At 39.0% G+C, this 27,783-nt stretch overlaps 2 protein-coding genes and 1 pseudogene across 10 annotated transcripts; 1 reads left to right on the top strand and 2 right to left on the bottom strand.

Moving 5' to 3' along the window:
• On the bottom strand, nt 768-4,494 carry LOC109949104 (protein SIEVE ELEMENT OCCLUSION C-like). 9 transcript variants are annotated; one of them, XM_020563478.1, is made up of 6 exons: nt 3,663-4,494; nt 2,416-2,587; nt 2,097-2,334; nt 1,803-1,895; nt 1,289-1,700; nt 768-1,082 (listed from the first exon to the last, which is right to left on the bottom strand). In XM_020563478.1, the coding sequence occupies exons 3-6, from the start codon at nt 2,201-2,203 to the stop codon at nt 942-944; spliced, it is 753 nt and encodes a 250-aa protein (XP_020419067.1). In that variant the 5' UTR covers nt 2,204-2,334; nt 2,416-2,587; nt 3,663-4,494; the 3' UTR covers nt 768-941. The 9 variants fall into 9 exon arrangements, 8 of the variants coding, with proteins under 8 accessions (XP_020419067.1, XP_020419061.1, XP_020419073.1 ...); XM_020563472.1 differs by having other exon boundaries at nt 2,097-2,409; nt 2,492-2,587; XM_020563484.1 differs by having other exon boundaries at nt 2,492-2,587.
• LOC109946992 lies at nt 12,131-14,021 on the top strand (annotated as a pseudogene).
• Nucleotides 22,213-25,452, bottom strand: LOC18789942 (F-box protein At1g70590). Its single transcript, XM_007222434.2, has 5 exons — nt 24,665-25,452; nt 23,769-23,902; nt 23,423-23,605; nt 22,541-23,135; nt 22,213-22,447 (listed from the first exon to the last, which is right to left on the bottom strand). Exons 1-4 carry the CDS (start codon nt 25,200-25,202, stop codon nt 22,968-22,970), a joined length of 1,023 nt encoding a protein of 340 aa, XP_007222496.1. The 5' UTR covers nt 25,203-25,452; the 3' UTR covers nt 22,213-22,447; nt 22,541-22,967.

The following is a 27,783-nucleotide window of genomic DNA, read 5'->3' as shown; positions in this document are numbered from 1 at the left end:
TCGAAGACCCACCCCCCCTCCCGCGCACCTCTACCTTAAACGTCGTCCCGCCTCCTCCAACGGTCCATTTTTCAGCATCCAATTCCCCCAACAGCTTCGTTATACTCAGCATCAGATTCGTCTTTATATCCGTCTTCTCCTTATGCGGCAAGTCGATGAAACTCCCCGCAAACTCCGATTTGTCCTTCCCGGCCAGCTACTCAGCATCATCATTCCGATACCACGTCGAATTAGGCTGGGGAAAGGACTTGAGAGGATTCAAAGACTCTGGCGTGCATATACTGGTATTGTTGATCAAAAACAAAAAATCCTGTTGAGATGATTCCGAGGAGTAGTTGGCAAAACAGAGGATTTTGAATGATGTACATTTAAAACATATACCAGAAAGAGTGATTCCTCTATTGAAAGAAGCTCTGGCTTTGAGATCATGAGTATTACTACTTTGTTCTTCAGATCAGAGACACCTAGCTATTAACAAATCCAAGCGAGATTGTAAACCAGTAGAACTTACATTTGTTAAAAGGGTCAAAACTAGTTTCAATTTTGGCACTCTAGATATGTAGTTCTGCCGAAAATAAGGGGATCAGACGAGGTAATACTTACTGATGGTAAATTAGGCTGTTCTAATTTTTAATATCATATTAGATGTACCATGGCTAAGCGGAGTAAGTAGCACAATTGGTACTTTTGCATCCCAATTTCTTAATTGTTTTATGTTTGATGCATCTAGTACTTGGAATATTTAGAAGATACCCTCTGATCAGGATAGGATATTTAAACATGCCTTTGCTTGTGAGGAGCAATCCTTGAATGGCAAGTCATCCCTCAAGGCAAACAACAAGCGAATAACCTCTTGGTTGTTCACTTGGGTCTCCTTGAAGATATCCAACAGCGTTATGCCAAAAATGTCCTGGTAAATGGCAAGTGCTGCAAGAGTTTGCTCAATCCATAGATAAACATGACCAGTAACCTGTTTGTTGATGGCACACTTCCACCTGCTGTCTGAGGTCACTGTAAATGCTGCGCAGCTGATACACCAAACTTAAGAGCTCCCATGATGCAATTATTGTTGAATCTGAATACTTCAATTAGAAATAATTCCTTCATCAGTATAACAGTTTAAGGCAAATTCATTTGGTAGATGTTAAGTATATATCAGCATTTCAGGTAGCGTAAACGTAAGTTAGAACACAAATTCAAGCAGTTAAGCAAAGTAAATCTTGTAAACAATATTTAATCAGAAGTTCAGCATATTTTAATTGGCTGATCAAAGGGAAGGAACATGAACCTGCTCAGATTTCATGGCTGTTGAATCTGTGATTTGAGAAGAGCATATCAAGATGCCTCTAATGATCCAGTAAACAGCAATATAGATTTGAGACTTTGTAACAGCCTTTGTCTCATCATCCAGCTCCACATGTGAAAGCGGCAGTTTCTCAAACTTGATGATACACTTGGTTACATCCACCATTGCATTGACTAACAAACTCAAGGCCTTAAATCGAGGCTTTAAAGGACTCGAATCAGCAGGCAATTGCTTGGGCATTGCGACTGATATTGAGGGGCTACTAGAGTTCAGCTGCATTAGGAGCCTAAATTCGCCATAACTTGCTACAAAAGATGCAAGTACTAATGCCACTTTTGCACCCCACTTATAATTTCCAAGCAAATCAAACAAAAACATTGTCCTTGAGTGTAGACTTCCTTAATCGCAGCATTTGCAAATTATGTTAACAAATAGATCGTATTAACTGGTATCTTCCTGATGAATAAGAGAAAAATCGAGATAGAAGTTGAATTACCTAGTGCGAAATTTTACAGAAGGTCTGTTCGAGAGGCTCTTGTGATCCAAATTCCATGTTGCATACATGAGTTTTTTCAGTGGCATCAAGAACCTGAAAATAAGTGTTTGATGAGATGAAAAGCTTGGGATGGAAGGTCATGATGTTAATTACAAGTGTTCTACCGTTCATACATTTTTTAATTATAAAGAACACTAAAATGCAAGCGCAGTGCAGATCAATGGCTAACTAGATTATGATTAGAACAGATAAAACAAGTTGATTAAAAAAAATAACAGATTAAAAAGTCATGACCTGCTATGTAGTGTGAGTGATGAACTAGGATACTGCAAGGTGAAACCAGCAATACCCTTCTCCTTAAATCCAATGATTTCTATTTTGTGATGAAACATATGCAGCATATTCTATATCATATCATTTCTATTTTGTGCTGAAACAAGAAAGGAAAAGACAAAAAAAAGCTGAGAGTGACAATGTGTTAGAAATGAGCAATTACTTGGGATGTGGCTAGTACAAAGCATGATGTCCTCCACTGCACAGAGCAACAGCTCAGAATCAAGATGACGGCCATCCGAATCGTGGCTAAGGAGTAGCTTCTTAATTAGAACTATACGGAATGTAGCAAGAAGGTGTCACTTCCAACAGAAAGTGGATCATCAGGACAGTAAGAAATGTGATTAGTGAAGTACTGGCTGTGTGTGGAAACAGCATCTCAGAAAGAAATGGGCCTTCAGCCTTCTAGCTTTTTGGTGCCAAGAGAGTGAAAAGCAAGCCCAATGTGTGCCCTGTAATTTAATAAATATTGTAACTCCCGATCAATTATTTGTGTTGCAAAAAAGGTTACTTAAATGCATAGGACTTGCTCCTCCAAATAAGGTCATGTGTTTGAGTCTTAATATTGGTATAGTGTTTATAAATTTAATACATTATCACTTCCCTCAATAAAAAAAACCTTAAAATAAATGACTTAAATTTATCGAGCTCCAAAGGCAAATTAAGTTAGTGCCATGTTAGTTGGTGAAAAATGTATATGCCAAATTACAGTTTCACCTCCAAAGTCACTTCACTCGCACTATTGCTTTTTAAGCTTTTAAGTCTTTATTTGGCTTTTAAGTCTTTTAACCTCAGTTACTTTGTAGTTGAACTTAGTGACCAAAAAAGAAAGAAGTCCAGATATCCAATGCTGGAGGCCCTTTTACCCATTAATTAGTAATCTAAAGAAATTTTGTCAGATTTTCAGTCTTTGATTTGAGATAAACGCTTTTGGTGGGAACTTTTTGCATTGTCTTGTACAAAAGATGAGAGGTGTCTCTCTCGTCCTTAGTCCTTTGAAAATTGGTATTTGAGTTAGGGTACATACTTTATTAGTAAATTTAAGTTTTAGTCATAAAAAAAATTTCATTTTTGAAAAAAACCAAAACTTTTTATAAAAAAAATAAAAAAACTTCTTAATTTTCAAACCAAAGATAAACAAATGTAAAAAATTCCTTAAAAAATCCAAAAATAAATAAGAGTAATTTTGTCCATTTTGATTTCTTTTAAAAAATTTCTCTCTCCTTTGGCCTTTTGCAAAGCCTCCCTATTTTATTCCGAAATAAAAACAATGGAGCAGTATGAATGAAGAATATAAAAAGTAATAAAGATAAAATATAATATCAATTCAACAAAAATACTAGAGTCACCAATTGTTATTCTTACTTATATGACGATTTCTTACATCAATAATTGTTAGTATTTTCAGTCTTAATTCAATTGGTTTCTTATGCGTATGCCATACGGTGACATCCCATGGCAATGCAAACATCTAAACCCTTGTGTTAGAAAAGCAAATAGGATTGAAAAAGCAGCTGAATGGCTTACATAATCGAAATCAAGAGCTGGGTTGTTCTCATCTTTATGTTTAGTTAGCACATTTTATTTGTTTCCAACTCTAATGATATGCCATTCTCACGTTGAACTTGAAGTAACGGCAGTGCAGGGACAAAAATTCCATGCATGTCCAAAGTCCTTTGTTAGACAGCTACTCATAAATAAATAAAAATTAAAAATTAAAAAAAACATAAGTTATTAGAAAATACGTCAACAATGTATATCAAACTTACGGCCCTTTTATTTTATCCTTCACTTAATAATAATTTGAGATATTTTATTAGATTGAGTCTTTGAGATAAAGCCGTTTGCTGTTAGTGGAACAACCCTAGTAGCAGCAGGGTTTATATTTTTAAGGCTGATGCTTTCAAAATCAATGTGGAGCGGATAGAGTTGAGAACTCAGACAGAGAAAACCCGAAAAAAAAGATTATCAATTTGCTGGGAAAAGGACATGAGAGGATTCAAAGACACTGGCGTGGGTATACTGGTATTGTTGACCAAAACCAAAAAAATCCTGGTGAGATGATTCCAAGGAGTAGTTGGCAAAGCAGAGGATTTTGAATACTGTGCATTTAAAACACATGGTTAGTTCAATGAAGCTCACAATCATTGAAACTTCATTTCTGATATTCTTCTCATCCTTCACTATTTAACTCTGCTAATAATCTGAGGGAGAAGAGGTTTAGAGAATAGTTGGTTTAGTGTTTAGGATAAAAGCTTGATGTGGAATAGAAAACTTTTTCAACGATTAACAAGATAATTTTATTTGAATAGAGGAGGAAGTTACAAAGCTTTAGAGACTTAGTTGGGTACAAGGCAGCTGGTAGTTTTCAGCTTTTCTTGATTGCATAAATGGGCTGCTACCTTATATATATAGTGATCCTAGCCGACTATCTAAGTTGGCTTTTTGCTTAGTTAAGTCGGTTTGTACAGTAACCGACTTTGTCTAAGCCATTTTCAGCCACATATTGTAGTTTCTACTAGAGCTTTCTACTAGCTACAATTGACTAGTGTCTAGGGTATACAACCACCGACTTTGCATTCTAAATTATTCTAGAAAATTCTGCTATCCTGTAAAAATCCCCACCAAATGTGCATTAATGTTTAACACTCTTCTTTAATGTACATTTGTATGATTCCGAGCATGTTTTGTAATATTTTAAATTTTGGTCTTGGAAGTGCCTAAGTAAAGATGTCTGTAATTTGCTCCTCTATCTTGCAGTACTTGAGTTCAACTTCTTTGTTTGTTGAGACTTCTCGAAAGAAGTGATGCTTGATGGCGATATGTTTTGTCCTATTGTGAAACACTGAATTCTTTGCCATTGTTATAGCAGACTTGTTTTCACAAAGTATTTCAGTAGCTTCTGTTTGGCACCCTCCCATATCTTCAAATATTCTCCTAAGCCAAATAGCTTGGCATGTTGAACTTGCTGTTGCTACGTACTCGGCTTCATCTAATGATTGAGCCACAATCTATTGTTTCATTGATGACCATGAAAATATTCCTGATCCAATTGTAAATGCATAGCCTGGTGTGCTTTTCATGCCATCCACTGATCCAGCCCAATCACTATCTGTGTAGCAAAATAGTCTTGGATCTTTTGTGGACTTATACTATATGCCATAGTCAATTGTGCCTTGCAAGTATCTCAATATTCTCTGTGCTGCTCCATAGTGTATTTTGGCTTGAATTTTGCATAAATCATGATAGTAAGCTCGTCGTGTACATAATGTCGGGTTTTGTTGTTGTTAAGTACAGTAAGCTCCCAATGAGACTTCTGTAAACGAATTCATCTGCTTTACTTGATCCATCTTCCTTTCTTAATTTCTCATTGGTGATAAGTGGAGTAGCTACAGTCTTGCACCGGTACATTTTGAACTTTTTCAAAAGATTCTCAGTGTACTTTTTTCCGGCATATGAAGATTCCATCTTCTTCTTGGTTTATTTCAATGCTCAAAAAGTAGTGCATCAACCCAAAATCACTCATCTAAAATATTTTCATCATATCTTTTTTGAATTCTTTAATTATTTCTTCATTGTTTCTAGTGTAAATGAGGTCATCCACATATAGAGAGACAATCAAGATATCAGAGTTACCCTGAGTTTTGGTGTAGAGAGTAGTGTAGCTTTTGCTCCTCCTGAAGCCTGCATTGATGAAGTACTTGTCTATGTGGCCATTCAATGCTCGTGGTGCTTGCTTGAGTCCGTACAAGGGCTTTCTTTAGCTTGGTGCACCAAAAGCTGTTGAGGTTGATGGACGATGTCGTGAATTCTAGAAACGGTGTTATTGATCTCCAAGAAGTGCTTCTTGGGTTTACTTTTGATGACATTTGCACTGCAGCTCTTGGTGTTGATCCTGGGTCCTTGGCTCTGTGGATGCTTGTTAGTAGAGGGAGTGTTTTGAATAGTGTTGGAAATATGAGTGCTAAATTGCTATAAAATAAACAAAATAAATACTGCACATAAAACAGATTTTTACAAAGCATAATTGAATTAGAAGAACCTTAATTGAGTCGAGGCAAGTGTTGGACACTCTGACCTTAAGACGAATTACGCCCTACACTGGTGCTTACGGTTCACTAGCGTTCCCCTCCCAGGATACAACGACTCCCCTCCTTATGAAAGAAGCACTGCAATTCACAAGGAACTTTGAACCAAATTATGCAGGAACCTCTCTTTATGAAAACTCTAATGCTTTCTATATGTGAAAGTCTGTATGTAGATAATTAAACTGAACTAATAAAACTGCAGGAGGATTGCTCTATTTATAGATGATGAAATACCCTTTCTAAAAAGGTATCTCAATCTGAAAAGGCAAACAATGCATCCCTTGGTCTGAAGAGTTGTCACCCCAAACAATGCATCCCTTGGTTTGAAAAGTTGTCACCCCCATATGAAGAAGTCTTTAACCCAAGAGTCATAACTTTAATCCAATGAATTTTATTAATTTCCATTCAAATAGGAAAATCAATATTAGTTAATATTAAATTTTCCAACAAATAGTAGGAGGATAACTGATACGAAGGGTCTGCTTTACTTGGCTAAGTTGGTGTGTCAGTTGCAATTCAATTGTTTGATGACTACAATGGAGATAACGGCTGCAGCTGAATCCAATTCTGACCTTAGGAGAGTGGCGTTTAAGACCAATTCGCTGGCTGCCAAGGCGGTTGTGGATCAGCTCTTGAGGCTGATCAAAGATGTGGATAGCCCAACATTGCAAATTCCTGCTATAAAATCAGTTGGTTGGTTCATTGGCTAGGACATTCCCTGCTAGAGATACCTGGGTCATTGGTCCGGGAAATTTGCTTGTCCAGATAATTTTCTCTGTATGGAGCATTCGAAGATGATTATTGAGTTCAATGCTATCCCACCTCTGATTAGAGACTGCTAAGAGGCAATGAACACTCACAGTTGCATGGACTGATTCTCCTTTGCTACCTTGCATTACACTCTGGAAATACGAACGCTTTGGAACCGACTAGGGTGTTGACTGCTCTTGAAGGGGCAGACCGTAGTGCGCTGCCTCAACATCCCGAGTTGAGAGAATTGGTGGCGAAGGCAATAGATCACCTCAATCTGTACCACATTGGAGGTCATTCTCAAAGGCGGGCTAAAGGACCAAAGTTTTTTTGCAGGACTATCATTGTGCTGTGCAGCAGTATTAGGATCAGTTTGATACTTCTGAAATGGAAGGAAACAGGGCTCATACACACACAGTTGATATATAAGATAAATGCAAAAGTTCACAATTAATTGTTCTTGTGGAAAAAACAGTGATGAATTGTTTATATAAAAAGAATACTCTACCCTCATTTCAGTTGCATTCTTTCTCGTAATAAGGTTTTATTTTCTCAGCATTATTTTGCGGCAATTGCATTTCTTTGATTGCTGATATGTGTGAATGGATCAATATCTCTATTCTCTAGTATATGATAGTTTGTGGGATGATTAGAGTTGGTTATCAAGAACATTGGGCCCATCTAACCTTCAATCCAGCTGCATGTGAATCAATCTATTTTCCTATCTCCATTTGGAGACCACGTCGTTTCACTTTGAAAAATCTACCAGACTTCTCACATCATCGAAGGAAAATATTTATAATAACTCTTGGACTTGCACACGATAATGGCTTCATCTTTGGAGCAAACTCGTTAAGGAATTATTTACAAAGAATGTTTTCACGCAAGCTCCATATCATCACATTTTAGATACCTTTGGCCTTCGTTTATAAGTGATCCGTGTGTGCCTCTGAGATCTTGTTCCCCAAAAGTAAAATTTGCTTACGCAGGAACGCTTTGCAACTAAATACAAAATACCTCCAGCCTACAGCGTAACCAACAGAAGACAAGGAAAGCAGAAGATACAATTGAGTTTTCTCATACAAACAAAAATCTCAAGTTTGCCTCCTGGAACTCCAAAATCAATACAGGAGGACCCGATCTTGTCGGTCCTCAACTAGCAGGGTTTCCAACACATGCCCTAATCACAGAAAAGAAATCAGATAATGACTTTAGTGCAATTTTTCAGTGGGATGTTTATGAACATTGTAACATCAAGTAATTCCCTGATGACATTCTTTTGAGATCTTACTAATTCACTTTTCCTAAGTTAGCATTGCAAATTTTCTGTGCAATAGCACTAATAAGCATGCTCAACTAAAACCGGTATTTCGTCAACATTATTACTTTTAGAAAAGTGCATACAAGAACTGTTGTTAATAACACAACACTTCTAGAAATATACATCTGCAGCTGGGGATCTTCTCCATCTCTAATATAGGCAAAACACTCTCCGATGCTTAAGTGTGCAAAATATGGGCAAAAGGTAATTTTGGTAGAGTAAGGTACAGATTAGGATTAGTTCCCTTGTTAGCTTAGCACTATTCCTTTTTTTATAGGCAAAATGGAGTAGGTGTTTACACAAAGTTTTGATATGGGACTTTGGGTAAATTGTTGTGGTGATGACACGTATCTCAGGATTAGGTTCGGAGAACTTAGTCTTCAGTAAGAGCCTTCGGCAGGTTAGTGTCAAACCGAAATGGAAAGTCCCTTTGGTACCCTTGGTTATGATGACGTCATCAAAGCCTTGAGTTGGCGGTCTTTCCCAAGTATCTCATCTTCGACAGTTTGTGGGTTTTGCTTGTGTACTAGTTCTCCAGTGCCAAATGTGCAAGGTTGATTATGGTACAAACATACAACATCATATAAGAGACTTTTCAAGCTCAAAAAACCTTCCACGCTCTCCACCAAACCTCACAACACCCTAATGATTAAGCAAAACAAAGCAGGGAAAACAACAAGAATAGTGAAAGAAACACAAAACTAATTACACATTTTTAGGAAGTAGGTCTGCTTAATTAAACTATGAATAATACGATTTAAACCACACATACTACATTAAAGATATATGATTCTCATCTTTAACTAAACCACACATTAAACTATGAATAATACGCATACAACATCTCTAACTAAGGTGGGATCCACTCTTGTATATGATTGTAAACAAATGATTTGTACATATAAATTCAATAACTTTAACTCTCCAATTTTTTTTAAAAAAAATTAGTTACCTAATAACCTTTAATTAACCAATACTTATGTATATAAACATATAATTACATAATAACCTTTAATTTAGCAAATTTCTTCTCAAAATATAAAACTTTATGCAATACGTATAAAACGATTTAGCAGATTGCTAATCATAAATAGTAGTAAATAGTACTAACCATTAAATGTAAAACGTGTTTTTGCTCTGTCAATTATTCAAAGCATCATATCTTCTCTCTCCCTTTGTTTTGGTTTTTTACATGCCACTAAGTTATTTGTGTCGTGTTGGCCCGTTTTATTTAAATTCATGCTACTAAGTTATTCATGTCATGTCATGCCAGCTCATATAATTAATCAGGTCATGTTGTGCTCGCTTATTTATTAAAACCATTTACCCTGGTTCGACTCAAAGTCCGAGTCCACATTGAAACGAGTCATGCTCAAGTCGTCCCATTTAACTTAAGTTTTTTTTTATTACTTAATTTATTTTTCAACTTATGTTAAGCATATTTTTTTTAAAACAAAATAAACCATTAGGTGCAATGCCGAGCCAAAAACAACCTCCAAACAACCTCCAAACACGGTCACTACCCCAAAACCCCAAACAATGCGTTAAGGACAAAGTCCAGTGCAAAGTAAAAAACAGTGGTGATGATCACTTGGAGCAGGGTCTAGCAAGACTTGATGGGATGAACTTGCTCATTGCTCTAGGAGCCATGCGTCTATACGGCGCGACTAGTTTAGAAACCAACCTAGCACAACCTACCAATAAATCGTGGTTGGGCCTTATCATGCCCTATTTAGAAACCAACCTAGCGCACCCCAAGATGTTGCCAAGGACCCTGTTTACTTGGCTAAATAACAATGTCATCATGCTCATACATGTCCCACCCAACGAAGATCACCCAAAGTCCGGCCCAATAGGCCAAAGTCCAGTGCTCCTACTGCAATGACAGTACCTGTAAGTCGTGCCGGATCTAAAGATCCAAGTCATTCTTGCCTACAAGTGTTAAACGGGTCGTGTCGGTCGTGCCCATTTAAATTTGTGCCACTAATTTATTAATGTCGTGCCACGACATCCCATATAATTAATAGGGTCATGCAGTGTTGTCCCTTTCATTAAAATCATTAATCACAACCTAGCCAAAAGTCCAAGTCCACATTGAAACGGATTGTGCTTGGGAACATGCATGAGCCCAAGCAAGAACCCATTTAACTTTATTATTATTATTTTTTCAACTTATGTTAAGCATATTAAATTAACACTAGAAGATAAACAACTGCAAAGAGGTGAAGGACATGCCATGCTCAGGCCCCTGCATTATTATGCATACGCTACGAGTTGATAACCAAGGAACAATGAAGAAGATTAAAACTTATAAATAAACAAATAAACCATCAACGAATATACTTTAGAATGTCTCTTTTCAAAAGAACTTCTTTTGCAATGCAAGAATTAATTACTCATACAATGTGTGGGCACGCTTATATCCTTTATAAAAGAAGCACACTTGAGTATAATTTATGCATTTTCGACCAAAAAAATAGATTATCATTTCTGCATTAAGGCTCCGCCATAGGTTCCTCTCTCCTACCTCCAACTGCCACCACAACTTCTTTATCTTCCTTTATTCAAAAAAATCCCCAAACACCTTCACTGCCTTGAAACCCCAAACAATGCCTTACGGGCAGAGTTTGATACAAAGCAAACAACGGTGGCAATGATCACCTGGGGGCATAGTCTAATTGGCTAAATACAAAAACGTCATGACACTCATACAGGTCATACTCAATGATGATCCGTGAAGCCTAGCCCAACAACCAAAGTCCACTACTCCTACTGCGATGGCAAGTACCAACAAGTCAGGTTGGATATGGAAATCCAAGTCCACTTCTGCAATGGCGAGTATGCACAAGGTTTGCAACCCAATATATAAATATGTAAGGACGCCAGGCTCGAGAAGATTATGAGGGAGCTCATCGGGGACCCTACCTTCTCTTTACACTTCTAGAACTGGATGTGCTAGCTGGTATGTAAATTCCGGCGATTTTAACTATTACCGCTTCCTCCCTCTACGATCAGTTCCAAAACACAGCACATCAGCATCTGAAGCTCTTGGATCTCAATTACAGTGGGACCGACAATGACGTGGACGATGCCATGTGAATCAAGGAGAATCTAACCACCATGAACTAGCAAATGGTGTCCAAGGCCACGTCACACCGGCTCTTCTACGGGGAGCCATACAATGTCGGGGACACTCAAACCCCATAGAAGGAAACATCGAGCGCATCCCGCATAATAATATCCATTCCCGGACGGGTGATGCGACATATACCAAAAAAAAGGATATGGGGGCTTTTTACTCGGCGGATCGGGATCTTCTATTTTACTCCTACCATTCAAACGTGGATTTATAAATCAAAATTGGGTGGTACACACATGCGCAAAACTGATTGGCTGGACACTGAGTTCTTGTCCTACGATGAGAAGAAGAATCTGGACATGCGGTGTTGGGCTATTTATTAAAACCATTGATCACGGCCCAACCCAAATTCTAAGTCCACATTGAAACAAGATATGCTTGGGCTCGTGCTTGAGCCCAAGCACCAACCCATTTAACTTTAATTTTTTTACTTATTTGTTCAACTTTTGTAAAACATATTAAACTAACATTAGAAAATAAATAACTACAATGAGGTGAAGGGCGCAATTGCAGCAAATATGTAAGGACACCATGTTCGGGCTGAAAAGCATGACGTGTCCACCATTATCGACTGTTGCCCCCCACCATCACAACCATCATTGATTTCAAGCTCTTCGACTCGGGCCCATTATGCACAATGCTTGCGACCCAAGATGTTGCTAAAGACTCTATCTACTTGGCTAAATACAAAAACGTCATGACGCTCATGCGGGTCATACCCGATGATGATCCGCGTAGCCTGACCCAACAAGCCAAAGTCCACTACTCCTACTGGGATGACGAGTATCAACAAGTCGGGTCAAAGATGAAGATCCAAGTCCATTCATGCTCAGTCTTCTATCTTGAGGTTTTAAAAGGGTCGTGTTAACCCGATCCATTTAAATTTGTGTCATTAAGTTATTCATCTGGTGCGAGCCAGCCCATTTAATTAATCGGGAGGTGTTGTGTTGGGTTATTTATTAAAACCATTGGTCACGGCCCAACCTAAATTTCAAGTCCACATTGAAACGAGATGTGTTTGGGCTCGTGCCTGAGCCTAAGCACCAGCCCATTTAACTTTAAGTTTTTTTACTTAAAATTTTCTTTTCAACTTATGTTAAACATATTTAACTAACATAAGATAAACAATTACAATAAGGTAAAGGACGCAATTAGTGAAAATATGTAAGGGCGTCATACTCGGGCTGAAAAGCATGACGCATCCACCATTATCGACTATTGCCCACCCACCACCACAACCATCATCGATTTCAAGTTGTTCGACCCGGGCCTAATATGAACAAGGCTCGAGACTGAAGATGTTGCTAAGGACCATGTCTACGTGGCTAAATACAAAAATGTCATAACACTCATACAGGTCATACCCAATGATGATCTATGAAGCCTAGCCCAATAAGCCAAAGTCTACTGCTCCTACTGCGATGTCGAGTACCAACAAGTCGGGTTGGATATAGAGATCCAAGTCCACTCCTGTTGGGTGTTCTACCTTGAGGTGTTAAAAGGGTCGTACCAACCCAACCCATTTAAATTTGTGCCACTAAGTTATTCATCTCATGTGGGTCAGCCTATATAATTAATTGGGTCGTGTCGTGTCAGGCTATTTGTTAAACCCATTGTTTACGGCCCAACCCAAATTTCAAATCCACATTGAAACGGGATGTGCTCAGGGCTCGTGCCTCAGCCTAAGCACAAGCTCATTTAACTTTAAGTTTTTTTTTCTAACTTATGTTAAGCATATTAAACTAACATTTGAAGATAAAAAAACTACAATGAGGTGAAGAACATAATTGCTGCAAATATGTAAAGACGCCATGCTCAAGTTGAAAATCATGACGCATCCACCATTATCGACTGTTGCCCATCCACTACCACAACCTAATAAAAACCATCATTGATTTTAAGTTGCCCGACCCGGGCCAAGTATGCACAAGGTTCGTAACCCAATATGTAAATATTTAAGGACGCCATGCTCGAGAAGATCATGGAGGAGCTCATCGGGGACCCTACCTTCCCTTTACCCTTTTAGAACTGGGATGCGCCAGCTGGTATGTACATTCCGGCGATTTTCACTAATACCACTTCCACCCTCTATGATCAGTTCCACAACACAACGCATCAACCCCCGAAAGCTCCTGGATCTTAATTACAGTGAGACCAACGATGACGTGGATGGCGCCATGCAAATCAAAGAGAATCTAACCACCATGTACCAGCAGATGGTGTCCAAGGTCAAGTCACATCAGCTCTTCTATGGGGAGCTGTACAACGTCGGAGACCACCCAAATCCTGGAGAAGGAAACATCAAGCGCATCACGCATAATAGTATCTATTCCTAGATAGGTGACCCAACCTAGACCAAAAAGAGGATATAGGCGTTTTTTATTCGGCAGATAGGGCTCCTCTATTTTACTCCCACCATTCGAATGTGGATTTATAAATCAAATCTGGGTAGTACAGACATAGAAAAAACTGATTGGCTGGACACCGAGTTCTTGTTCTACGACAAGAAGAAGAATCTGGACGTGCTGTATTGGGCTATTATTAAAATCATTCATCACAGCCCAACCCAAATTCCAAGTCCACATTGAAATAAGATGTGCATAGACTCGTGCCTGCACCTAAGCACCAGCCCATTTAACTTTAAGTTTTTTTACTTAAATTTTTTTTTTCAACTTATGTTAAGCATATTTAACTAACATTAAACAATTATAATGAGGTGAAGGACGCAATTATTGCAAATATGTAAGGATGCCATGCTCGGGCTGAAAAGCATGACGCATCTATCATTATCAACTGTTGCACTTCCACAACCATCATTGATTTCAAGTCATTCGACCTGGGTCTAATATGAACAAGGCTCGCAACCCAATATGTTGCTAAGGACCATGTCTACTTTACTAAATACAAAAACATCATGACACTCATACAGGTCATACCCAATGACAATCCATGAAGCCTGGCCCAACATGCCAAAGTCCACTGCTTCTACTGCGATGTCGAGTACCAACAAGTCAGGTTGCATATGGAGATCCAAGTCTATTCCTGCTGAGTGTCCTACCTTTAGTTGTTAAAAGGGTCGTACTGACCCGATCCATTTAAATTTATGCCATTAAGTTATTCATCTCGTGCGGGCTGGCTCATATAATTAATCGGGTCATGTCATGTTAGGCTATTTATTAAAACCATTGTTCACGACCCAACTCAAATTCCAAATCCACATTGAAACAGGATGTGCTCAAGTCTCATGCCTCAGCCCAAGCATGAGCCCATTTAACTTTAAGTCTTTTTACTTAAATTTTTTTTTTAAAAAAAACATTATGTTAAGCATATTAAACTAACATTAGAAGATAAACAATTATAATGAGGTGAATGACACAATTGCAACAAATATGTAAGGACGCCATACTCGGGCTGAAAAGCATGATGCATCCACCATTATCAATTGCTACCTACCCACCACCATAACCATAATTTATTTTAAGTTGCTTGACCCGGACCCAATATGTACAAGGTTCGCGACCCAATATGTAAATATGTACGCAGAGAAGATCATGGGAGAGCTCATCAGGGACCCCACCTTCACTTTACCCTTTTGGAATTGGGATGCGCCAGCGGGTAAGTACATTCCGGCGATTTTCATTGATACCACTTCCTCCTTCTACGATCAGTTCCAAAACGCAGTGCATCAGGATGGTGTCCAAGGCCATTTCATATCGGCTCTTCTATAGGGAGCCGTACAATGTCAGGGACCACTCGAACCTCAAAGAAGAAAACATCTAGCTCATCCTGCATAATAGTATCCATTCCTGGATGGGTGACCTAACCTAGACCAAAGGATATAGGCGTTTTTTACTAGACGGATCGGTATCCTCTATTTTACTCCTACCATTTGAATGTGGATTTATAAATCAAAACTGGGCGGTACAGACATAGAAAAAACCTGATTGGCTGGACACCGAGTTCTTGTTCTACTACGAGAATAAGAATATGTACGTGCTTTGTTAGGCTATTTATTAAAACCATTGATCAAGGCCCAACCCAAATTCCAAGTCTACATTGAAATAGGATGTGCTTGGGCACATGCCTGAGCCCAAGCACTAGCTTATTTAACTTTAAGTTTTTTCACTAACTTTTTTAAGAAAAACTTATGTTAAGCATATTAAACTAACATTAAAAGATAAATTACGCAATTGCAACAAATGTGTAAGGACGCCATGCTCGGGCTGAAGAGCATGATGTGTCCACCATTATCGACGTTGCCCACCCAGCACCACAACCATAATTGATTTCAAGTTGTTCGACCCGGGCCCATTATGCACAATGCTTGCAACCCAAGATGTTGATAAGGACCATCTCTACTTGGCTAAATACAAAAACATCATGATGCTCATGCAGGTCATACTCGATAACTATCCGCGAAGCCTAGCCCAACAAGACAAAGTCCACTACTCCTACTACGATGGCAAGTACCAACAAGTTGAGTTAGATATGGAGATGGAGATCCAAGTCCATTCATGCTCGATCTTCTATCTTGAGGTGTTAAAAGGGTCGTGCCGACTTCACCCATTTAAATTTGTGTCATTAAGTTATTCATCTCGTATGGGCCGACCCATATAATTAATCCAGTCTTGCCGTGTTAGGCTATTTATTAAAACAAATTATCACATCCCCACCCAAATTCCAAATTCACATTGAAACGGGATGTGCTCGAGCTCGTGCATGAGCCCAAGCACCAGCCCATTTAACCTTGAGTTTTTTTCTTAAATTTTTTTGTTTCAACTTATGTTAAGTATATTTAACTAACATTAGAAGATACACAATTACAATGAGGTGAATGACGTAATTAGTGCAAATATGTAAGGATGTCATGCTCGGGCTCAGGGGCGGAGCTAGAATTGTAAAGTTAGGGGGCGAAGTAGAAAATACAAGTATATAAAAACACCTAAGTATTCAATAATTACATGTTTAGAGCTAAATATTTATAATTTAATCATGTCTAATTTATTTTATAGGGAACTATAACTTATATTATAAGTTGTTTATTACAAATTCTATATGTTATATATAATATAATGGAGGAGAGATAAAAATATGGGGATGGGCCAAGGCCACTCTAGGCCTAGGAGTGGCTTCACCACTGCTCGGGGTTGAAAAGCATAACGCGTCCACCATTATCAACTATTGCCTACCCACCACCAAAACCATCATTGATTTCATGTTGCTTAACCCAGGCCCACTATGCACAAGGTTCGCCACCCAAGATGTTGCTAAAGACCCATGGTCTACTTGGGTAAATACAAAAACGTCATCATGCTCATGGGGGTTATACCTAACGACGATCAGTCAAGCGTAGCCCAACAAGCCAAAATCCACTCCTCCTACTGCCATGGCGAGTACCAACACCTCGGGTTGGATATGGAGATTCAAGTCCACTCATGATGGATGTTCTACCTTGAGGTGTTAAAAGGATCGTCTCTATCCGACACATTTAAATTTGTGCCACTAAGTTATTCGTGTCGTGTCGGCCGGCCAATATAATTAATCGGCCCATGCCGTGTCAGGCCATTTATTAAAGCCGTTCATAACGGCCCAAGTCAAAGTCCAAGTCTATATTGAAAAGGGGTGTGCTCAGGCTCGTGCTTGAGCCCAAGCACCATCCCCTTTAACTTTATGTTTTCTTACTTTAAATTTGTTCTTTCAACTTATGTTAAGTATATTAAACTAACTTTATAAGATAAACAACTACAATGAGGTGAAGGATGCAATTGCTGCAAATATAAGATATACTTTAGATTAGAATGTCTATTTTCAAAAGAAGTTCTTTTGCCAAACATTAATCATTGTTCGATATGTAAATAATTAATTATTGAATTAAAGTGTGCAGGCCCGCCAATATCCTGTAACGACCCGGTCCTAAATAAATTTTTAATTATTAAGTTATTCATATAAAAACCATTTTGCTTATGGAATATTTTATTATGTTTAAATTAACTTTTTGACCGAGAAGAAATTTGAAAATTTTGACTATATCGTTGCGTAGAGCACGGTGAGATGAGTCCGTAGACACATAGTGGGCTCTAGAATCGGAGTTGTAACGAAAAAGATACGATCAAAATACCCTCAGTGGCATAACCGTAATTTTTGCAAAAAGGGTTTGATAAAATTTGAAAACCCTTATTTCTCTCTCTCTCCCCTCTCCCCTCCCCCCCCCCCCCAGCGCATGGCCTCTCTCTCTCCTCGTGACAACAGCCACAGCTGGCCCAAGTTTTGGTCGGCCGTTCTCTCATCTGGCCACCAAAGCTGACGGGGCCGGTACCAAAATGACCAGGCCGCCGTCCTCTTCCAACCCCAGACAAGCCCAGTTGTGATTTTGCCAGAAAAAGCCGTGAAAAGTCGTTGGGTTTCAACAGTATTTCCCCAGCTTCGTTCTCCGTCATCCGGCCACCATTTCTAGCAAGTGAGGTATGTTTTCTCACCTATTTTTCATGTTCTAGTTGATGGTTGGGTAGGTTTTTATCAATTTTGAGCCTAGGTAGCTTGTTTTCAAATTGGATTTCGGCCGATTTTGGGACCGCGATTCCGGCCACTTTCTGTCACTTTTTGGGGTAGCCCCAAGAACAAAAGCGACTCCAAATAGGGTGTTACACCTAGAATAGGAGTCTTGAGCCATGATTTTGAGTTTTTCCGGCAAAGCATAATCGCTTTGGGCACCCATGTGCTGTCGACGCGTGTGGCGGCGCATGGGCACTGTAGAAAAAAGGCATTGTGTCCTAATGTGATCTTCTGGTCTTCACGAGCATGTAGGTACTTTCGGATTCCAATTTGGTTGACATTTGAACCCCGAACAGAATTCGTCTATTGTGCGTTATCTGGGTTCGATAGGTTTGAACTGTTGGATAGTCTTGAATTTAATATATGTTGATTCTAGGCATTCCTAGGATCGTGCAGGAATTCACGGATCGTGGATCGGAGCTCCGGATGTTCTGATTTAATAACTTGAAGTTTGTGTTTTACAATAACCGTCCGATCGTGTGATTGCGAGCGATCCGACTATTCAATTGGGACCAAACTTGCAGGACGTGTATTTTAAACCTTGTAGAACCCATAGGAACTTTCGGATCAAAATTTGGAGGTCGTGGGCCCTGCGGGCCCGGTTGACCAAATTTGGATAGTTTGATACCTCGGTTGACCATGAGTTTTTCGAGGTAGGGTCATCCCTTTGAAAAGTAAGTATAGGATGACCTTGTAAGCGAGGCTTAATTGTTATTTGAGCTTAAATTGGAAATTGGTTCGATATGGGATTTCCTTTAAAGGTTCTTGCTTATCATTAATTATTATTATTTGATTAAATTATGTCGCATTCTACTATAGAATTGTATCGCTAAATTGTGAATATCTCTATTATTATTGTGATATTTGAGACTTATAATTATTCGGAATACGTATTATATATGTTGAGTACCACCCCTCAGATACTAGACTTCCCATACGTGGCGTTGGATTTTTCGGCGTATGGGAAGAATATGTGATTATCAGGTCTCACACATGGCGTTTGATTTTCTGGCGTGTGAGACACTTCCCATACGTGGCGTTGGATTTTCCAGCGTATGGGAAGATTGTGTGATTATTTGGTCTCACACGTGGAGTTGGATTTTCCGGCGTGTGAGACACTTCCTATACGTGGCGTTAGATTTTCTGGCGTATGGGAAGATTATGTGATTATTAGGTCTCACACGTGGCGTTGGATTTTCCGGCGTGTGAGACACTTCCTATACGTGGCGTTGGATTTTTCGGCGTATGGGAAGATTATGTGATTATTAGGTCTCACACGTGGGTTGGATTTTCTAACGTGTGAGACACTTCCCATACGTGGCGTTGGATTTTCTGCGTATGGGAAGAATATGTGATTATCAAGTCTCACTCATGGCGTTGGATTTTCCGGCGTATGGGAAGATTATGTGGTTATTTGGTCTCACACGTGGCGTTGGATTTTTCAGCGTGTGATACACTTCCCATACGTGGCGTTGAATTTTCCGGGGTATAGGAAGATTATGTGATTATTATATCTCACACGTGGCATTGAATTTTCCAGCGTGTGAGACACTTCCCATACGTGACGTTGGATTTTCCGGCGTATGAAAAGAATATGTGATTATCAGGTCTCACACGTGGCGTTGAATTTTTCGGCGTGTGAGACACTTCCCATACTTGGCGTTGGATTTTTCGGCGTATGGGAAGATTATATGATTATTATGTCTCACACGTGGCGTTGGATTTTCCGGCGTATGAGATACTTCCCATACGTGGCGTTGGATTTTTCAGCTTATGGGAAGAATATATGATTATTAGGTCTCACACATAGCGTTGGATTTTCCGGCGTGTGAGCCCGTACGTGGCGTTGGATTTTCCGGCGTATGAGAAGATTATGTGATTATTTGGTCTCACACGTGGCGTTGGATTTTCTGGCATGTGAGACACTTCCCATACGTAGTGTTGGATTTTCTGGCATATGGGAAGATTATGTGATTATTAGGTCTCACATGTGGCGTTGGATTTTCTAGCGTATGGGAAGAATATGTGATTATTAGGTCTCACACGTGGTGTTGGATTTTTCGGCGTGTGAGACACTTCCCATACGTGGCATTGGATATTCCGGCGTATGAGAAAATTATGTGATTATTAGGTCTCACACGTGGCGTTAAAATTTCCGGCGTGTGAGACACTTCCCATACGTGGCGTTAGAATTTCCGGCGTATGGGAAGATTATGGTAAAAGAACAGGGAGGGAAATAAAGGATTGTTATACTACATTGGGAAGGTTAGATGTTTGAAAAAGATTATGTTGGGTAGGATGTGATTTAAAGAAAAGGGAATGGGGTAAATTATAGAATCTATTATTTTGTACTACTGTAATTGATTGCATGTTGTTAGAACTGGGATTTTGTTTGAAGAACTACGTGTGGCTTGATCCCTCAGTAAAAGTACGTAGGTAGCCTGGGGTCCCACCCGGGTGCAGCCGCAAACTAAAGTTAATTTGGTCTTTGGATGAGTTTGGGCTAAGGCCTTAAACTACTTGCGTTTGTGTTAGGATGTTAAACATCATGTGATGGAATTTGGGAGGTTGTGTTATGTTGATTACAATGGGCATTCATTAAAATTGTTCGAACTCATTATCTGCATGGCTTATAATATTATTTGACTTAAGAGTGTTGTTGGTGGTTGTGCTTCGGAGTATTAGAAGGCCGGAGGCCGTTTATGTGAATTGCGTGTTGTTATATTGTGTATACTGCCTGTTGGGATATTAAATTGTGAATTTTGTGCAAGTTGAAATTTTGGGAAATGTTAAATTTACAGGGGAGACTCTGTCAAAATTTTGGTAGAAAGTCTCGGTCTTTAATAAGTGGGCCTGGCATCGGTGTGATATCGGGGGTTCCACAGAATTCGTCCCCGATTCCGAGGAATTTCGGGGCAGGTCCTATCATATCCATTATAAAAGAAGAACACTTGAGTACATTCATGCATTTTCGACAAAAAAAGAGATTATCATTTCTTCATTAAGGTTCTGTCATGGCTTCCTCTCCTCTACCTCCAACTGCCACCATCACTGCCCTTCGCTCCATCACCACCACAACTTCACTCTCTTCCTTCCTTCCAAAGAAGCCCTAAACACCTTCATTGCCTTAAAGCCCCAAACAATGCCTTACGATCAGAGTCATATGCATAGCAAAAAATGGTGGTGATGATTACTTGGAGCAGGGTCTAGCTAGACTCAATATGAGGAACATGCTCATGGGTCTAGGAGCAAGTGGTCTATGTTGCACAGCGGGTTTAGAAACCAACCCGTTTGTTTTTTACACGCCCGTATCTGCCGCGGACCTGACCATGTGCGTCAAACTGCCCAACTTGTGCCTAGTCTGCACAAGTCTTGCGACCCAAGATGTTGCTAAGGACCCTGTCTACTTGGCTAAGTAGAAAAATGTCGTCACTCATGCAGGTCCTACCCAACATCGATCCACGAAGCATGGCCTAATAGGCCAAAGTCAACTACTACTATTGCAATGGCCAGTACCTGCAAGTCGGATCAAATTTGCATATCCAAGTCCACTCATGCCGGATGTTCAACCTAGAGGTGTTAAATGCATGGCCCATTTAAATTTGTGCCACTAAGTTAAACGCCGGCCCATATAATTAATCAGGTCATGACGTACCCATTTATTAAAACCATTTATCACGGTCCTGCCTAAAGCCCAAGTCCACAATGAAACGGGTTGTGCTCAGGCCTGTGTCTTATCCCAAGCACCAGCTCATTTAACTTTAAATTTTTTTTATAGGACGAAACTTTTGGGACCTAGTCAGTAGACCTTAGTTGACCTATAGGAAGTTTTAGATCGAAAATTGGAAGTCGTGGGCCCCACGAGCCCAGTTAACCTAGTTCATGGGCATGTCGGCTCGGTTGACCAGATGTCTTCCGAGACTGTCTTAGTCATTGGACACACTTGGGAGTACTCCCGAACCTACTGTTAGGGTTTCACATACTTAGGGTTATGGGAAAGCTAGAATTTTACTTTGAAGTATGGTTTTGGGTTCTCGGTTTATTTTGACAACTCTAATCAGCTTCCCAGGCGCAACATACCACTTCGAATGCACTCAGCTAAGGTTGAGCGTGCCTGGATCTACAATGAATGAACATTTGTTTTCTAAAACTGTTTTTGAAAGTTAATTCATTTATGAATGCAGTAGTAGGATCAGTTTGATAGTTTTGAAATGGAAGGAATCAGGGTTCATACAAACATAGTTGATTTATAAGATAAATGCAAAAGTTCACAATTAACTGTTCTTGGGAAGAAAAAAAAAAGTGATGACTTGTTTATATGAAAATAATACTCTATCCTCATTTCAGTTGCGTCCTTTCTCGTAAGGTTCTATTTTCTGAGATTTTTGCCTTCTGGAACTCCAAAATCAATACAGGAGGACCCGATCTTGTCAGTCAACTAGCAGGATTTCCAACACGTGCCCTAATCACAGAAGAAATCAGATAATGGCTCTAGTACAATTTTCAGTAGGATGTTTATGAACATTGTAGTAAGTAGTAGGAAGAATAATTATACCTGAGGGATCATTTGCTCCATTGAATATCTGCAAGGTGAATCCTGACTATCCTTAACAAGTCCTGGAACTGTCAGATTGATATTGTGAATTCACTTCATACAAGCAACATGGCTGGACTTCGAAAAACGTCTATCGACACAAGTAATTCCCTGATGACACTCTTTCGAGATCATTACTAACTCACTCAATAGCACTAATAAGCATGCACAACTAAAACCGGTATTTCGGCAACAGTAATACTTCTACGCCAATCACGTCAAATTTTTAGAAAAGTGCATACAAGAACTGTTGTTAATAACACAACACTTCTAGAAATATACAGATCTTCTCCATATCTAATATAAGAAACTACCATCACTCATCAGAAAGAGGATGACCATACAGCCCAAAACGGTCGCATGAATTGAAGGGACGATTTTCCAGCCATCAGGAAGATGAGGGCAAAGCACGCCATTGGTCGACAAGAAGCATTACATCATCACGTGAAGTTTCTGAAAGCTGTTGAAGAATCACATCCTTGACATGAGCTGATGCACTTTCCCCACCTCGGGTAGCAAGTTCCAAGTAGACTACAGCTTTTATCTTTTCTCCTTCCTGCAGATATTACCGTTAAAACATCCATCTGCCTACCGTAACAAATTAAATACTTACAATAAAAGTACTTTTTTTCTTGCTTCTAAATGAGAATAAATTATGATACAAATACTACAAGGGTATATTTAACAGGTATACAAATGGCATTCATTTATATCAACATAGTGCTACCACATATCATAAAGAGCAGAATAATGAATCCTGGCAGCAAGATTATTTGGCCCTACAATCAAACCAGTGGCTCCCACCAAAAAAATAATTTCATGAATGCAATAAATGATACATACAGAAAAAAGAGCGAGTCCATGCTCATATTGAGCTTTACTGTGCCCACGATCGGCTGCTCTCTTCATCCATTTTCTTGCTTGGCAATGGCTGCGCGCTAACCCTTCCTCAAATTTGTAGCACAGTGAAACATTGTACATGGCACGCACATAACCACCTTCTGCAGCTTTCAAATACCATCTTGCCTGTATGAAGAAAAGAAAACTTACCAAATTAAGGTTCTGAATATGGAAGTACATTGGGCCGATAGAGGAGCTGACAATCCTAATGCTATTCTCATTCAGAATAGCTGACTTTATAGCTGGAAATCAAAATGCAACTGCATTTTGTTAGGATATAACGGCATACCGCCTCTTTTATGTTACGATCAACCCCACGGCCGTGATGCAGACAAAGTGCAAGCTGGTACTGGGCACGGGTATGGCCCTCATTGGATGCATGATATAACCATTTCACAGCTTCCTTTGGATTTGGAGGTTCAACTGCACAGATAATAATATTCATACGCACAAACAAGACTATACACTCAATGCAAACAAAAAAACTTCCTGATGAAAGGAAATCCAACTCTGCCTATCATATCATACAACATCATATAAAAAGAAGTACCCACCATTTAATTACAACTGTGCATCTAATGTATTGGTTGTAGGAAATAATGAAGGAAAGCATTTGAAGAGAAATCCATGTGCAACACACGCTCCTATATTTAGTGTATTCAAAATAATCTAATCAAAGTTATGTATATAGAGGGGGGAGAACCCCTTATTTCATAATGCATTAACAAAGCAAAACTTAAATCATCTGAAACCATTGTTCTTCATTATAATTACATTAACTATTCTTCGAATCAACAGGGTAAGTTCTAGAATCTCACCTTAAATTTCTTTAACCCCAACTAGTTGGGGGCAACTACAATGATCCTGCTTTGCCATTCTAACCAGCTGAAGGGCAACTATTTTTCTCAATGATAGTTAAAGTACATAAAAAGCAACCCACCAAAACACTTGGAAGCTTCTTGTTATAGACGTGGATTAGCAAAAGAGCTCATAAAGGTATAACATTCAAGAATTTACATAAATGGATTGGCAAATGTACAATTTGAAACCGGATATGATATATGAGTAAATTCCAATTCCACAAGAATCAAACTTCTATCACTCTCTGTTCAAAGCCTCTAAATTTCAATATCATAACTATGATAAGCAACACATTTGGTACTAAATAACCAGGGAAAATCAAACCTTGCAGATAGGAAATTCCCAAATTGCACTTCCCAGCCAGGTCTCCCAGGTCTGCAGCTTTCTGATACAAAGCGACAGCCTTGTCCTTGAGGCCTCTCTCCCAGTATATAAGCCCGGCATCCACCATAGCCATGGGGGACCCCAGAGCCGCGCCCTTCAGAAACGCGTCGAGAGCCTTGTCCATGTTGGGCTGGACCCCACCTCGGCCGTGCTTGAACCGCTTTCCCCACCTCATATACAGCATCGCCTGTCTCAGCGGCCGAAGTGCCTCGTACCACGACTTACACGCCAACGACGCCGCTCTGAGGTTCGGGTGGCTCAGCGAAACCCCGATTATCATTATCAATTCGTACGGCAGGGCCGAGAAATCGCGACCGTCCGTTGAAGATGACGACGATGCTCCTCTGCCGGACATTCGATTGCTGTGCTTCGTCGGGTGGAGCTCGTGGTGCTTTTTACCCTTAGTGCTCCATAACGGACAGGACGTGAAACGACGGCCATTCGATCGGCCTGGCCATGTCGTCTGCTTCATCTCCATTTACCAGGATTTGCAGAGTCACAGTCTCGCAGACCGATCCATTTGCAGAGTCACGGCCGTCCGACAACGTCGATGGATGTTTTTGCTCATTTGATTAAATATGGGCCAATCAGGAGCGAGCCTGTTGATTGCCTCGGTTATTACTTGGGCTTCGGTTGAGTTTATTCAGGCCCAAGTGTTTGGAAGATGGCCCACTTAGCCACCAACCCATCCTACTTTTGCAAATTGGAGTTTTTTTTTTTTTAATAAACAAATTCGTTTCACCTCTTCTTTTTTTATTGTTTAACCTACCCATCATGGTTGGTTTCTCCTACTAATCCGAGAGTTTAACGACGTAAGTAACGGAAATAAGAAGTACGAGAATGAGATAAACAAAGAATAAGAATTAGATCAACTACTCCTTTTTAATTGATTTGATTCATAGTTTTTAAGTATTTGATTAAGAATTTTAAGGTGGAATCTGTGTATTAATGATTTATTATGTGTAAGTACACACAGGACGAAACTAGGAATTTTTCAACGAGTGGGCTAGCTAAAGGATTAGGGTAAAATCTTCTCTTTTTTTCTTTTTTTTTGTACTTGCAATTTCTATAGTGTACATTAAATAATATAAACCACGCTAGTTCATAGCTTCATTGACTAGTTTTCAATAAAATTTAACATAAAAAAAATACATATTAAATGCAACAAAAAAAATATATTATAAAATAAAAATATGTTCAACAACAAAATTGAAAGTGTACCCATTTCAATATGTACATTTATTGCTGCAATGCAACTAAATTCATAAATAATTTAATTTTTTTGAACTTTATTATATTAATACGCATTGAGTTTTATTTAAAACAAGCAAAATATATAAGTTTGATTTATTTTTTAGTAAATTTAGGTTTTACCCATAAAAAAACTTTCACTTTTGGAAAAAGCCAAAGCTTTTTCAAAAAAGACAGAATAACCTCTCAACTTTCAAACCAAAGACATGCAAATGTAAAGGATTTCTTAGAAATTATTTTTTTCCACCCAAAAACATCCATGAGCTACAGCTCACCTTAGTCATTATGGAAAATATTTCCCTTTCTTGTTGTTCTCATTGGTTGCAAGTAAACCTGATGCATTCCTCTTATTAAGCTTGAATGTATCACTTAATGCCATATTGAATTACATACTCACATTATTAATAATTAGTCTCTCTAACAAACCAACAAAGTAGGACTCGAAAATGGTGCATGTATGACCAAAGATTTGTACGGGCATGGGGGGAGAGTCAAACATGCCGGTGGAGGGTTTGCCACGCCCAACATGCAGACGATTGCGCATTTTGTTTGGTGATGATGGTGGCTCCCAAATCCCACTAAGAAAAAAAAAAAAAAAATGGTTGCTAGATTTTGAAGCATGAATTCCAAGTACTAATTCCATTGTCGCCAGAGAGTGAAATTGGCCCCCCACATGCCACCCAATCACTGAGTTTTTCTATGTATAATTTTTGTAGCAAATTGATCAGAGTTCAATTTACACAAAAAGTTGTGAATGTCGAGGAAAGAGATTGGTCGCAGAAGGTGGCATGTGCCGCCCCCACAAAAAGATCTTGAGGCTTTCAGCTCAGTGTTATGGATGCCACCAGGGATTAGCTGCACATAGACTGTTTTACGAATTGACAATTAAAAACTAAAAGAAACTGCAAACTGATCTGGTTTTTGGATATGCTTTTATGGCTTGATGTGTTGTTAAAAGTCAAAACTTTGGGGGTGTGATGAATAAAAACTTTAGATATAAAGAAAAGAAGTAGGATTTTGCTGTTTTGTGAATCGTGATTAGTTGAGTGTATTAATAATCACTTGTTTGGGTTAAGTAAACATTTGGTAACTTATTAAACGGTCTCTCTGGCATGTTCTAGCATAATCACTCATTAACAATTCTTTGTTCCCTTTGTCGTTTTTCAATAATAGAAGTGAGCAAACTATATAAATGCAAGGATTGGGTTACAATTTTAATCCACTCCATATACATGTGGTCTCCAATAATGGGGGGTCTTAATATTTAACACAAGAAAAATAATAAGAAATCTAATCCAACATTTAGTGAACACTAGCATGCCAACACGCTGGCCAATTCAGGAAAATTTTGTATGAAATGGGGGTAATATTGTTTTACTATACTTAGTTAATCACAGATTATCACGTGATTGATTAAGAATAATAAATTAGTATTATTCCCGTTTCACACGGTGTTTTTTCCTCTCAAATAGCATTTGCTGTCTCAAACCCAAACAGACGTGTTGCAACCTTATTGTATCAGAGACTGCTGTGATCCACCTTTGTTTGTTCAATCCATGCACACAAGAAAACCTCCCCTAGGTGAACCGCTTATTGGCACTTAATTATTTCATTATATACTTTTGCTATGAGCCTAGAAAACAATTGGGTTTCTTTTCTTGCTTTTTCCATGAACATTCTATATTCTATTGCAAAATGCAAACTTTAATCCATTTAAATTACATTTAGATAGAATAAGTGGGTTCCTCAATTATTGGTGCTGCAAAACTTAAGCTTGAGAAAGGGCTAAATAATAAGGACCATTCAAA

This window comes from Prunus persica, chromosome G1, assembly GCF_000346465.2.
Source record: "Prunus persica cultivar Lovell chromosome G1, Prunus_persica_NCBIv2, whole genome shotgun sequence".
Taxonomy (NCBI): domain Eukaryota; kingdom Viridiplantae; phylum Streptophyta; class Magnoliopsida; order Rosales; family Rosaceae; genus Prunus; species Prunus persica.
The sequence above is the reverse complement of the archived record's forward strand: the minus strand, read 5'-3'. Positions and strand labels throughout refer to the sequence as shown.